This window comes from Sciurus vulgaris (genome assembly GCF_902686455.1).
Source record: "Sciurus vulgaris genome assembly, chromosome: 10".
NCBI classification, from domain to species: domain Eukaryota; kingdom Metazoa; phylum Chordata; class Mammalia; order Rodentia; family Sciuridae; genus Sciurus; species Sciurus vulgaris.
In genome coordinates this window covers 26,478,195-26,492,790 of record NC_136470.1, presented here as the reverse complement: position 1 = coordinate 26,492,790, position 14,596 = coordinate 26,478,195, and the positions used below count along the sequence as shown (strand labels likewise).

Genomic DNA, 14,596 nt, shown 5'->3' with positions numbered 1-14,596 from the left:
AAACAGAATTGCTCAGGGTTAGGTACAGCTTGAAAACTACCCTTCTATACATCATGGAGTAACTCAGAGCAAGGCCCAGTCCGCTTTCCACAAATACCTTCAAAGTCCCCATTGATCTACTAGATGCCCACCTCCTGAGTCCCCTTCCTCTCCTTCATAACACCACCAGCTGGGGAGCAGGCCTTCAACTTGAGCCTTTGGAGGGCATTACAGATCCAAACCACACAATGTGATTAGTAAAATGTGAATTTCAAATATTATATATCTGCAACTATATCCAGTAGAAATCCTGTTTCCTCAATTAATAGGAAGTCCGTTATTGATGTTGTCTCACATCTACACTTGCATTTCTTTTGGGGTAAGACAGGATTCCACTCAAATTATGTTAAACATTAGGGTGAGGCTTAGGCATTGTAGGGTATTTTTGAAAATTTCTATACATAATTTTAACGTGCACCCATGATTGCAACCAACTGGGCTAAAATGAAGTTGGGCAACTTTGGTCTTCTAGATAACTAATTTATTTTCTCTGTCCTTTCTCCTTTCTGATTCAATAGATAAAAAGAATGGTCCCACTATTATTTTTATTAGCTTCCATTTACTGAGAATACTTACTACATGCAGTGCCAGATAGGTCGCGCCCATTTTTATGCATTATCTCGTCTAATTTTCACTTCAATCCCAAGGTGCGTGCCACTTCTGAATAACTTGCCCACAAAGAGGGCAAGCTTCTACCCGTGGCGCAACACGGCTGCTTTTTTTCTACTTCACACTTGATTTGGAACCGTTGTGCAACCCAGTCTCTCAGCAGTTATAAATAAACGGTATCTGGGAAAAGCAACCAGGAACAAGCCACAAAATAGCACCAGATGAAGTCCGTGGAGCGCACTAGGAGGCGGAAGCGACACTGCAGAGTTGAGACTTTTTAGCTCCCTAATTGTGGGGACCCGCCAACACCCCACCCTACCTAAAGCCTTTAACTGCCCCCACTTAGTCCCACTTTTAAAGGTCCTTGTTGGCCAATTTCGGGGCTAGGATAACCTACACATGCAATGAGGAAAAAACCGAGTATTTCCCAAATCGTAGCCGCAGTTAAAGCTTCAGTCATTACTGGAGAAGGAAAAAAGCCTTTTCTCGCTCCTTTTACATCAGCCCACCGACTCAGAGAGAATATAGATAGTGCTTAAGGCTGCCCAGCTCGCTTTCCCCAGCACATCGCAGAAGGTGGGACCGGCGGCTGGAATCCTGCGCCCCTTACTACCCCGAGGGACGAGTCGGGTGGGTGCCCGCCGGACGGACAGGTCGGGGGAGAGGCGAGCAACCATTGTCCATCGCCGCGCCCCAACGGAGGGCGTGACTGCAGTTTCAGCTGCCGAGAGAGACTAGCCGGTCCAATCCTGGTGCACAAATACCGATTTAACTGAGATGAAGGCTGGGTCCCCGGGTTACGCTTGCGGGCGTGGGAGGAGGCTACCATCCGACTCCCAAAGCAGCGCAATGCAGTCGGAGGAGTACTGGACCTGAGCTGTCCCCCGGGGCGGCGGCGCGCTGCACCCGGTTGCCATGGCAACCCCACGCGGCTGGTGCTGCGGGCACTTGCTGCCCAGCTACGACTGCTGCCGGAAGTGACGCTAGTTCACCTGCCGAGAGGGGGCGGGGGAAGGCGGGGTGCAGAGGTGCCGCGGCCGCCGCCAGCCCAGTCGGGAGCGCGCGAGGCGCCGGGAGATAGAGAACCAGAGCTAGAGCCGCCTACCTGCAGCCGCCGCCCACGGCCGGGCAGCCACCATGGCGCTTCTGCTGCGCTTCGTGCTCCTATGCGGAGTCGCGGGTGAGTGGGCGCCGTTTGGTCCCCAGCACGCTCCCAACCCGGGGGCGCTCGCTGCCCGCGACCACCCGGGAACAATGGGTGTGGGGGAGGGGGCGGGATTTGGGGGGCGCTGCGGCATTGGCGGGTGGGCAGAATTGCACCGGAGTGATATTGCAGAGCCAAGTGCGCGAGCCGGGAGGGTGGAACGGCCCCCGAGGGGTAGCACAGGGGATTGGGGTGCCTGAGGTGCCATAGCAGAGCTGAGGACCGAGCGGGGCGGTGAGGGGTGGGCGCGGCGTTCGGCGTGCGCCTGGTGGGTCTCGCTGAGCGTTCTGTGCCTCGGGTGCTGCTTTGCTCCTGCCTATTCCGATGTCAGCGTGGGTCCAGCGATACCCGGTTTCCAAGCCTTGGGCGGCGAGTTTCAGGTGTCGAGTAGTCCAAGCCGGGAGGCTGAATTACGAACGCCATTATTCAGTGGACACTGAGCTGTTCCGTGCCTCGAGTCGTCCCAGCTACCTCTAGGAAAGGCGCTGGACGAGCACCAGAACCCTTGGAAGAGGCTAGCCCAAACCAGGGCTGCTCCGTAGAGGGGAAATTAGGAGCAGACCGTGGGAAATCAGAAGTCCGTTCCTGCAAAACTGCGGTATTGATTCCTGCGGTCCTGGGGCAAAGTGCAAGGGAGAATTTAACAACCTCGGGTTTGAGTTTGTAATGAGTTGGTTCATTTTAAAGATAAGATATGGTAACTTGTACAGGGTAATTCCTAAAGGACTCGCCAAGTACATTTTTTGACTGCACCTTTTTCTGGGAGGGGAAAAAGGCATTTAAAATATGCGTGGACCACTAGACAGCGTAAATATTTTGACACTTGAAAAAACGGATCTGTTTCCTTCTCTGTTTTAACCACCTGATCTTAGCCCAAGCACTTGCGGCTTTTTGTAACTGAATGATTCATTAAAAAATAAAATCAAATTCATAGGTGGAACAGTAAGAGGCAGACTTTGTGTAGCCTACAGAATAATTTTTTTTTTTCTTTTAAAGTGCTCAACAGCAATATCGAGTGGCCTTGTCTGTTGGGATGGCTCTGCTTCCTGTTGAAATGTTAATTCCATTGTTGAATGCCACAGCTGTGAGCATTACTCATGGGATCACCAGTCTATTAACAAGTCTAATCTTCGATCTGCGTCTATAGCCCTACCTCCACCTTTTTTGATACATATCACTTAGGCTTGCCTGAAATTTCGAAAGAAATCTGGAAAAAAAAAAAAAAGAAGGGTCAAATAACCGGTTTACTTTTCCACCTTTGTTTTGTCAAGGCCTAAACTGAAGTTGAAATTGAGAACACAAGGTTTGTGTTCTCAGGAAAAAAATCATATCTCAATCAGAATATAAATCTCGCAGCGATTTTTTTTTTCTGGGGGCGGGGATCTTCATTTAATTAGGCTTATTCCCCCACCCTCAATGCCTCACTTTAAGCACAATCCTAGTTGAGGCTATTTTAATACTATATAATCTTTCTGCTCTCAAAGTGTACATTAGGGTACAGTGAATAAATATATCATTAAAAGACTAACGTCTTCAGCTAAACAAGACAACTCTTTTTCTCCCCAGTGTTCCAACTTAAGAAACAACTCAGAAACTATGTAATTGATGTTACATATGCTTCTGAATATTTCTTCAGATATTTCAAGCCATTTTAGAAATGCTTTGCTAGAAACTCAAGTTCAGTGTTAACATTATTGAATCCTACATTGGCAAAACAAGGCTTACATATTAAAAATTGAAATGCTGTAATGATAGCTGTTCTAGATTTGTCCCTTTAGAGTTTTGCAGTGTACTGTGTTTGCTAGGGGACTCTTTGTGATGCATTTTTATTACCTATGTAGCAGCAAGTCTCACTGTCATTAGTAGTAGCAGCAGTAGAGCAGAGACAGTAGCAGCAATAGTATTAAACCCTTGATTCAGCAGTTATTAATGCCAGATACTTTTCCAAGGATTTTACATGTATTCAATCTGTCAAACAACCCTTAAGGGTATTTCTTTTTTTATTTTTTGATTCATTGTACACAAATGGGATACAACTTTTCCTTTTTCTTGTTGTGCACGAAGAAGAGTCACACTGTGTAATCATACATGTATATAGGGTAGTGACGTTCGTCTCATTTCATTATCTTTCCCTCCCCTGGTATTTCTTATAATTATCCTGTTGTGTAAGCAGAGAAACTGAGGCATGGATAGTTATGTAACTAAATTGGCCAGGCCATAAATTTGCATTCCAGTTTGTGCTCTTATCACCATGCTATTATATGTGGAATAGCCACTTTCCTCTTTGATTACCTCTAATTGAAATCCTAATTTCTGCCATTGGTCACCTGTCATTTATTAAGAACCTGTTGTTAGGTTGACTGGTCACTGGTTATTAAAGACTTTTATTATTTGCTTTTAAACTTCATGATCTTAGGTGAGTACTTTGAGGCATTCTGAGTACTCCAGGATATTCTGCAGGACTTAGACTGTTGGAAACTAAAGGGCCTATGTACCTAAGGTATCATCATTAGACTTGGTTAAAATAATAGGTCTGGGCATATGACTCAGTTGGTACAGTGCTTGCCCAGCATGCACAAGGCCCTGCATGCAATCCCTAGCACCACACACAAAAAAGTTTTATATATATATATATATATATATATATATATATATATATATATATGATGTTTTTCACAGTTCCAGTGAGTGGAACTAAAAAAATGTCCAGCTAGTCACCCAGCCACTTATTAGCTATTTGATGGTGACCAGGCCACTACTGTCTTCTGTGTGCTTCATTTGCCTTATGTGTCAAGAATGGAGATACTGCAGAAGGTGTTGGGGAGATTTGGTCAAAGAAGAAAATATTTCATGGAGCTGGTAGGAGTAAGTTCAAGACCTCTGTTGTTCAACATGCAGGTTATAGTTACAGCAACATATTGTATTCTTGAAAATTGCTGAGAGTAGATTGAAACCACCACAAAAATTAAGTATGAGTTAATATGTTAGCCCGATATAGTTATTCCCCAGTGCTTCATCTCTGACCTTGTTGTTGTATTTTATCCCCCCACCCCCCAGTTGTCATAGATAATGATAACCTGTGTGCCAAATGCACTTATCTCTTTGGCGCTCCATGACACCTATTTTGGTTCTTTTCAATCTTGTTGACCTGCCCTTAACTGCCATCTGTAATAGGTCCCTTAAATGTCATCTTCCCCATGGTTTGGCCCATAACCCTCTTCTCAATTTCCATCTTAACCCTGGATGACCTCCTCTGTCCATCATTGTAACCACCAAGTAGTTTATTTCCAGCGAAGTCTACTTTGAGTTCTGGGCTGCTGTTTTCAACTGCCTAACAGTCATTTTGAGGTACTTGAGTACCTCAGACCCTCCAGGTTCCCAAAATAAACTCATCTGTTAATTGATTTATTAAATGATCCAGTTACTCAACCCTTTATGGTCTACTATGTACTATGCCCTGCGCTAGGTGCCCCTACAGTAGTAGTATGTGGCATTGCAAATTGCACAAGGAATGGTTTTCCAGGTAGATGGTAGTTTTTTTGCAGAGACATGAAGATCTGAAGGGTATGATGTATCTTGAGAGTTGAGAAGTTCAGTGCATATAAAGCATCTAACCAACAGTGCTCAGATGGTTAATATGCATCTGAGTCATTCATATGAGAAGACCTGGGGTGGGGCCTGAGATTTTTAAAATTTTAACAGTTTCACATGATATCACTGCTGACCTCATTTCATGTGGGCAGGAAGCTACAGGTTGTGCTTGAGAGCTCCATAGGAAATGATAGGTCAGTCACATTATATCCCCCACCCCCATGGCACTAAGAAACCTATGGAGGTAATGAAGAAGTGAGGTTATTCTCTTGAGTGGTAATAATACAACAGTTCTGGAGACAGGTAGAACCAATAGATCTAACACAGAAGTCCCTCTGAGATGATCTGGATGGACATAAGCAATCCCTGTAGAAACACAGCTGAGCAGAGTTAGACTTCTTTTGATTTGGAAAGCTTTTCTGAGGAAGTAGAACTTGGTAGTTGCTAGAATGAGTGACAGGAAAACATTGAAGAGAAGCAATCAGATTTCTGATTTAGTGTATGGTAATGTCACTGACCTACAGGGGAAATACACAAAAGAGGAGCAGGTTTTAGGTAGAGGACGATGAACTTAAGTTTGGAAAGGTAGCATTTGAGGTGCCTGAGAAGATTTAAAGTTAAAAAAATAATAATCCAGTAGAAAGATTTAAACAAAGGACTGGATCATAAAAGAGAGGCAAAGATTGGAGATGCAGAATTGAGCAGTCACTGCTGATAGGATTCACCCGTGTAAGGCTGACCAGGAAACACAGGTAGGGCTAGAAGAGAAGGTGGAAAGTGAGGCAGGAGAAACACCACCCTCTAAGAGGTAAACACAAGGTGAAGAACACAGGAGCAAGAGAATAGAGAACTAGAGGGCAAGGATGTCCTAGAGACTGGTGGAGAAATGAGACTGTTCTTACCATCTGGAGACGATTGAGAAATTCAGGAAGTTATTGATTCCACAGGAAGGATAGTGTCTGTACTGGTGAGAGCAAAGCTGGATTTCAGTAGGTTAGTGGAGAATGAGAACTGTACTTTGCAATGGTGAGGCACCACCCATGTGGCTGTAATCCCAGAGGGCAGTACATACCCCAAGAGAGAAGGTGGAAGCTAGCTAATAAGGACTCTCTTAACTTTCCTCCGTCCAGACCTAGAATTTTGTTCACCTTGTAATTCTTCCCTGATTTCCTTTCAAATTAATTCCTGAACCCTTCAGCATCTCAGGGATGTCATTTTCTCTCTTTTATCTGGATCTCATCAACTTTCAACAGGCTTATTTATTCCTATTTATAGCCCTTCAACTCTGCAGTCCTTCATTCAACACTGCTCATCCTTCCCCTCTTACCCAGGCTTCTTAAAGTACTTGCCTGCATTTACTCACTTCATTATTTCCTTTCTTGTTGCTAATTCTTCCATCCTTTAAAATTTAATTTTCACCCCCTGCTTTAGACTGCAATTTTCCAATGGGCATCTCACACCTTCAGCCTCTTAAACCTCTCAGCATGAATAGCTCTACTGAACACTTTCCCCTTTGACCTATTCTTTATTTTCTTTTCAGTGCTCAGTTTTCTCCTTACAAATGCTGAGGTTCCTCAATTTATGGTTTCAGTCACCATTTTTATGCTTATAGTCTTCAGTCTATTTCTAGTTTCTCTCTCCCAAGCTTTATGAATAATATCAAACCACCCACCTGGCATCTCTGCCTGGACTTCTCATAGGCATCTCCAACTAAACCTGTTTATACATTATTCCCACTCCCATTAAGTGATTTTTTTTTTTTTTTTTTTTTTTTTTTTTTTTTTAGCTACAAAAATGCTCAGACAGAAAGACAGGTATTTGATTTGACTCTTTTTATATTTCCACCTGCTCACATCCAGTTTCTAAGACACTTGTGTCCTTCCAGCCACTACCATCGTCTCTTGTTGGAAGTAGTTTCATAATTGGCATCTAATCAAGCAAGCTTTTCCCCGTGCTCCAGGCATATCCTGTTACCAGCAGCATGTTCTAGCACTTATCAAACATGCCTTTATAATAAAGGCACAAAATAATTGTTTTCTCTCTCCATAAGCTACTTTTCATTAGGTCAGGGACTATTTACATTTTATTTCCCACATATGGCACAGTGATGTTCATTGAATGAATGGGGCAAGGTGTGCTAGACAGGAATCTATGCTTGCAGCTCATTCTTTCCCTCCAGGGGAAAGAACATTTGTAGATCAAGAATAGGTACATCATGGAAGAGATGGGCAAGGCTGGGCTCTGTGTGGTACACAGGTCAGCTTTGTGTATGTTGGTTTTTCCACTCCAGTCTCAAATTTTAATCTCCTGTTTGCAGTCTGTTCCTTCCCTCCCCTTCTTTCCACATTTCTTTTGTCATACACAGTCATTATTGAGTGAGAATTGATCCTTTTTGTAATTAAGAAAGAATAGGGGCTGGGAGTTCTGGATTGGATTGATTTGGTGGCCAGCAAGTAGTAGATGTGAACTTTAAAGTAATTACTAAAGTTACACAGAAAGCAATTAAATACTATCTAACCAAAATGACCTTAGGGCTTTATCTGACTTTCATCTAACTTGTATTTTTTAAGAAAACAAAGTTCATACTCCAAAATAATAACTGTTAGATTGATTTGGATTTAGATTATTTTCTGTGGAATGTGGTGCTAAGTAAGAGTAAGAATTCAAAGAACAGAGGAGTAATCTTTTTGAGTTCTGGTTTCTTAACCTTTTCTACTTGATTTCTTCAGTGGGGCTGGAAATGCAGATGGCAGTATGTGAAAGGTATGGAAGAAGGTCACTTTGTCATGGAGAAGTGATCCATTCAGGAAACTGGCACTGAGGTCATGGTTTGGGTTGGTGTTCTCTTGGAGCTCTGTTATTTGTATTGCTTTGTAAGTGTTCAGAAGTTAAACATGCTTTTGCTGGGTGCAGTGGCATGAGCCTGTAATTCCAGCAACTTGGAAGGCTGAAGCATGAGTCACAAGTTCAAAGCCAGCCTTAGCAACTTAGCAATGCCCTAGGTTAGTGAGACCCTGTCTGTATCTGGAGAGTGGAGGCTGTCTCTCTCTGCTTACTGATTATCATGTGAGCTGCTTTCCTCCATCACACTCTTCCACCATGATGTCTGCCTCACCTTGAGCCCTGAGGAGTGGAGCTATCCTTCTGTGGACTAAGAACTCTGAAACTGTGAGCCCTCAAACTTTTCCTCCTCTACAATTTTGCTGATTGGGTCCTTTAGTCACAGCAGTATAAAAACTGACTAAAACAGAAATTGGTACCAAGTGGAGTCTGATGTTACTGACCTGACCATGGGGTTCAGAAGTTTTTTGAGTTTTTTGGAATTGGTGGTAGCAATTTTGAAATGCTTTGCAGTGCAAGCTGGAAATATTTTTAGATTGTTGTATTGGGAGCTTAATGGACCATTCCAGTGGGAGCTCAGAAGATCAGAATGCCAATTGGACCATGGACAGTGAAGAAAGGGCTCAAGAGGGTTCAGAGGAGGATTCTCTTGGAATTTGGAGTAAAGGCCATTCCTATTATATTCTGGCTGAGAAGTTGTCTGCACTGTGCCATGTCCTGAGAATTTCTGTAAGGCTGATTTTAAAAGCAATGGACTTCTTAATCTGGTGAAAGAAATGTCTAGGCAGCACAGACTTCAGGAAGTGACATAGTTATTGCTGGCGGCTTTTAGCCAAGTTTATTGTGATATTCAGAAGCAGAAAGCAGAGCAGAGAGATTTTAAAAACTTGGACTTTAAAGGTGGAAGTAAAACTGGGGCTGAGAAAGTTTCAGTTGTTAGAGGTGTTATGGCCAGTAAAGAAATGCTAAAGACTTTATCCGTAGACGGTGAGAAAGATGGCTTGAGGGCATCTCAGGCTCAAGGGAGGAAAAGTGAAAATTTTCTTGAGTAGAGACCAGTGGGAGACCCATCTTGCACAAGGGTGCCTAGGAGGTTTTTTCAAAGTGCTCAGCCACTCAGACACTCAGTGACTGATACAGCCAGGATTCCTGGAGGCTTGATTTCTGTTCAGGATGGTGACCGACTTTGAGGTCAACCATGTGCTGCTGGTTCTGCAGGAATTAGGAATTAGTTAGGAGGTAATGGAGGCTTCTACCAAGATTTCAAAGGAAGGCCTGGGAGGCTAGGCAGAGTGCAGCAGGTTTGGAGTCCCTGCAGGAATCCCCTGAGAAGGTGAAGCATGAAGATGTGAGGAGGAAGCCAAAGCTTCACTGGAGACCCTCAATATTAAGAAATGCCAGAAACATTGGACATCATCCTAGGAAAGCTGCAATTGAGCAGAGACAAGCCAACAAGAAAGGCCACTTGAGCTGCAACCAACAAGGCTGCAGGGGTGGAGCTACAGAAGTGCGTTGAACAGAACATCACCATGCCATGTGCCCCAGATGCTGGATATGGAGTTACAGGACTTGTCTACCCAGTGGGATTTCGTTCTTGCTTTGGTGCTATTCCTTCTTTGTATACCCCTATTTTTTTCTGAATGGAAATGTTTACTCTGTACCATTATATATTGGATATTTGTAAATTGCTTTCAATTTAATAGGAGCTCACAAAGTGAGATTACCTTGAGTCTCGGAGAAGACTTTGAATTTGAACTTTGAGCAGTCTCAGAACTGTTGAGACTATGGGGACTCTTGGGCATGGACTAAATGTATTTTGCATTGTCAAATCAGTGTGAGCTTTTAGAGGCCAGGGATGGAATGTTATGGTTTGATTTGAGATGTCCTCCAAAACCTCATGTGTGAGACAATGTGAGAGGGTTCAGTGGGGAAATGATGGGTTATTAGAGCCTTAACCCAGTGAATTAATCACCTGATGAGATTAACTGAGCAATAACCGAAGGCAGGTGTGGTATGACTGGAGGAGGTGGGGCATTGGGGTTAGCTTTGGGGTATGTATTTGTATTTGGTAAGTGGAGTCTCTCTGCTTCCTGATCACTATGTGAGCTGTGTTCCTCTGCCTCACTGTTCCACTGTGATGTCCCACCTCATCTCCAGTCCTAGGGAATGGAGCCTGCTGCCTGTGGATTGAGACCTCTGAAACTGTGAGCCCCTAAATAAACTTTTCCTCCTTTATAGTTTTTATGGTTGGGTCATTTAGTCACAGCAGCAAAAAAACTGACTAAAACCCTGTCTCAAAATAAAAAATAAAAATGAACTGGGATGTGGCTCAGTGGTTGTCGCCCTGGGTTCAATCCCTGGAACTAGAAAAGAAAAAGTTAAACATGTTTCTATAATCAAAATGGTAACAGAGTAGCATTTTAGCTTTTCTGTGAGTTTCCATTTGTCTTTTCCATATCCTCCACCTCACAGCCTCACCCATTCTGATTTAGAATAAGCAGTTAGGCAGTTAGTCTTACAGGTAACTTGAGTCAGCAGTTTTTGCAGTTTGGTTGGCAGGGTACTTGTAGGGAAAAAAAAAAGTTTTCCTGCTTTGTGGGCAAAGGGAAGATAGGAAAAGAGAGGGAAAGATAATAACAGTATTTTTAGGGTAGGTATGAAATCTGAAATCAGTGGCATGCTCTGTTTGTCGTTTGGTATTCAGTGAGAAAAAGGATTAACAGTTAAGTAAACAACATGTGTACATACTGAGCAAAAGCAAATTTCTTCAGAAACGTTTACATCATTTTGATGCTTTCAAAGTTTACAGATTGGAGTGGGAATGAGTTTTACTTCATTTATTTCTAAGAAATAAAAATATTTAGATTTCTCAAAGAAACAAGTTGCGGTTACTTTTGTACCATTCCCTGGTATAGACATGTTTTCTATGCGAGCCTTATAGGTTTGTTCAAGGAAAGATGGTAGGGCTGCACAGATGAAGTTCTCTCAAGGAATCCCATGGGACAGCCAGATACAGGGAACCATCTTTGTTGAGCTGTCTTTGTTAAATCCAAAGTGTGACTATCGCTGACCCACCTCAGTCTTCGCAAGGGATATGTCTTGAACTGTTGAATACCAGACCTTTCTCAAATAGTGTTTCTTTAATGGACTAGATAAAAACTTTGACTTTGTGCCAGAGTAGTTCTGCAGTAAGAATTGACTCTTAAGAAGGTTGAACAATATGAAATCTGATGTTTTTAGAATGAACTGTTAAATGTGGGCTAGAAATGTGAACATATTTTTTTTAACACAATTTCACACATATCACATTTGAATCCACTCAACCGCCTTAGGGCAATAAGGACACATCATATTGTTCTCATTGATGGGAATTAAAGCCTGAGTCCAGCACGTGTGGCAATAGTGTAAAGTGGTGTTGTCCCACCTAAGTATCATGCAAGCCACATGTGTAATTTAACATTTTCTAGTAGCCACATTAAAAGATCATTGGAAAGAGGTGAAATTAATTTAAATATAATTTGTTTAACCCAGTTTATATAAAAGATATATGTATATTTTCATATGTAGTCAAATTAAAAACACTGAGATGTTACTGTTTTTCATACTATCTTTGAAATCTGGTCAGTGTTTACTTGGGTAAAAGCTCCTTTTATTTTATGCCAGCTGTCTTTGCAGTGTCTGGCAGCTGCCTTAGTTTAGTGGTCAGCATAGGGCTAGAACTTGGGGCTTTACTTCCACTGTTTAGTCTTAGAACATCTAACCTGAAAAAGCACAGGCGCATATTGCCATCAGAACAGCTTTGTCCAATGGAACATGCCTTTGGAATGGTTCTGGTGAGATTTTACTTCTGAAATTATTATTTGTGTCATAAACTGTTTCCTGTTGGCAATGAGCTTAAAGTCTATTGTTTCTTACTTAGTTTCTTGTATTCATGAGAAAATTTGTTACCTGCACACAAAATTATAACAGCTGTCCTTATTCAATAGTTAGGAGCATTCACATTTTAAATATGTCAGAAAAAAATAAGTCTGTGCCCAGAAATCATATTTTTAACTTGACCAAAGGGAGAAAAATGCATTTATGGAGAGGGGCAAAATAAACTGGGTAGAATGGCCCTCCTAATGGTTGCTGAGGATATTTGAATTCACTGTGGGATGTTAAAAAGGGATTTATACCAACATTGAAGGAATGAATTTAGATATGCTCCCAGTGGGTATGATTATCTTATTGTAAGTAACCATTTCTTTATTGACTTCAGGCTTTTCCATAAGGAGACACATAGTTTACTCATTGTACTGTTACTGAGGTTTCTTATTTTCTTTGATCTCATCTTTACAAGACACTTATTTCATCTGAGTGAATTTTTCTTGAGGAGGGGGCAAAAAGTCACTTTTTCTGTCTTATGTTAATTAAAAAGGAAAAGAAATAACCTGAGTTTTTTGTGAGCAAGGAAGCAAAGGAAGATTTCCTAAAATGGAGTGATACATATTTTATGAAGGTGATGAAAATATTCACCATGGCAACTGGTCTGCTTTACCCACAATGCAAAGCACCCTATTTGCATTTCTTTTTTCTTTTTGCTAGAGAATTCTGAAATTAGCATCTGTGTATGAGAGGCCAAGGGAGATGTAATATACTATTTAGATTGAAAAGAAGGACTAGGATAATTTGGATTGCAATTGAGAGTTGAATACTTCTCTCAGATTCATGTCTCAGGGATATAGGGGAGGGGTGGATCACAATCCATTTCAGCAGATTCTTGTGGTAAATCTGTCTTCTTATTTACTTTAACTCCCTGTTTGGCTTTCCATTAGAGTTTACATTTTCACTAGTCCTGCTTTCTAAGAAATACTAAATATTTCTCATAAGCCTTCTCATTCCTGTGGAAGTTCCAGAGTAAATACGTACTGTGACATGAATTTATAGCCAAGGTATTGTGTTGGATGTTTCAGAAAACAAGTAAGACCGTTCCATTTCTCTTGGCATGTTTAAATCCAGAGACAGGAGTTTTCACTGTCTTTATTCTAAGTTAATATAGTTTGCCTCCTTTGTCACAGAGAAAATAGAGCTTAGCTGGTACACATTCCCTTAATTTTTTGAACCCCAGTATGTGAATTTAACTGCAACTGTACCAATCCTTACATCCTTCCCTCTCTCTGGTCTTTTTCATTTTGTTTGCTTTTGTGGTGCTGGTAATAGAGCCCAAGGGCATCTGAGCATGTTAGGCAAGCGCCCTACCACTGAGCCACACCACACCCTCTTCCCTCCAGTCTTAATTAAAGGTGTCTTGTCTTAAAGTTGCCCAGGCTAGCCTTGAACTTACGATCCTTTTGCCTGGGCTGGGATTATAGGCATGCACCACCAGGGTCTGTCTTGCCCTTTTGTCTTGACTTTAAAATTGCTCAATAGTTGTCATTTTCAAAACAACCTTTCCCTGACCTCACATCACATTCTGTCTGCGCTTTTCATTCTCTCCTGGAAGGCCAAGTTCCTCAAGACAGTAGTCACTTCTCTCTGCTCACAACCTTGTTGACAGCTGTGTGGCATTCCACCTCCACAGAGCCTTCACCAAATCAGGTTTGCCTTATGTCACCAGTGAATACATTTCAGTGTCATTTCTTTCTTTTTTTGGGGGGTGGGGTGTGTACTAGGGATTGAACCCAGAGGTGCTTAACCACTGAGTCACATCCCCAGCCCTTTTTTTTGTATTTTGTTTAGAGACAGGGTCTCACTGAGTTGGTTAGGGCTTGCTAAATTGCTGAGGCAGGCTTTGAACTCGCGATCCTCCTGCCTCAGCCTCCCAAGCTGCTGGGATTGTGGGTTCGCACCACTGTGCTCATCTGTCTCTCATTGTCATTTCTTTATGTGGCAAATGTTGAGTTCTTTCTATGTGGAAGGCACTGCTAGCTGTTAAGGGTGAAAAAGATCAATAAAGTCCCTCTCAACACACAGAGTTTGCATCGTGATAGGAGTGACAAGCTTCTAAGATGCCAGCCAATTAATTGTCTGCTAGCCATTGTTTCCTGAAGAGTGAATACCAGCTTATGGTGAAATTATTCGAAGAGCTTTATATAAATTATTTTATTTAATCCCTATATTGAAATAGGCATTATTACTGTTGGTATTCATTTTAAAGAGGAAAACATCTAGTCATAATGAGACTAGAAATTGCCAGTGGCCGAGCAGTTAATAAGCTGAATTTGAATTTGAACTCAGATCTGACTTAGAAACCCATGCTCTTAATGGACTGGACTACTTCTATAATTCAGGATGCCATTGTTTAAGCAATGTCTGCATTTTGGGGGGAAGTGG

The 14,596-nt window shown here is 42.2% G+C and overlaps 1 protein-coding gene across 4 annotated transcripts in view; it reads left to right on the top strand.

Annotated features, from left to right (window-relative positions):
- Positions 1-633: 633 nt before the first annotated feature.
- Positions 634-14,596, top strand: part of CXADR (CXADR cell adhesion molecule) — a 62,528-nt gene continuing 48,565 nt past the window's right edge. Inside the window, exon 1 of one of the 4 annotated variants that reach the window (XM_079101228.1) lies at positions 634-1,828. In XM_079101228.1, coding sequence (XP_078957354.1) covers positions 1,786-1,828 — 43 coding nt within the window. In that variant the 5' untranslated portion in view covers positions 634-1,785. The remainder of the gene's footprint in view (positions 1,829-14,596) is intronic. The other 3 variants (XM_079101227.1, XM_079101226.1, XM_079101225.1) reach the window with 3 other exon arrangements.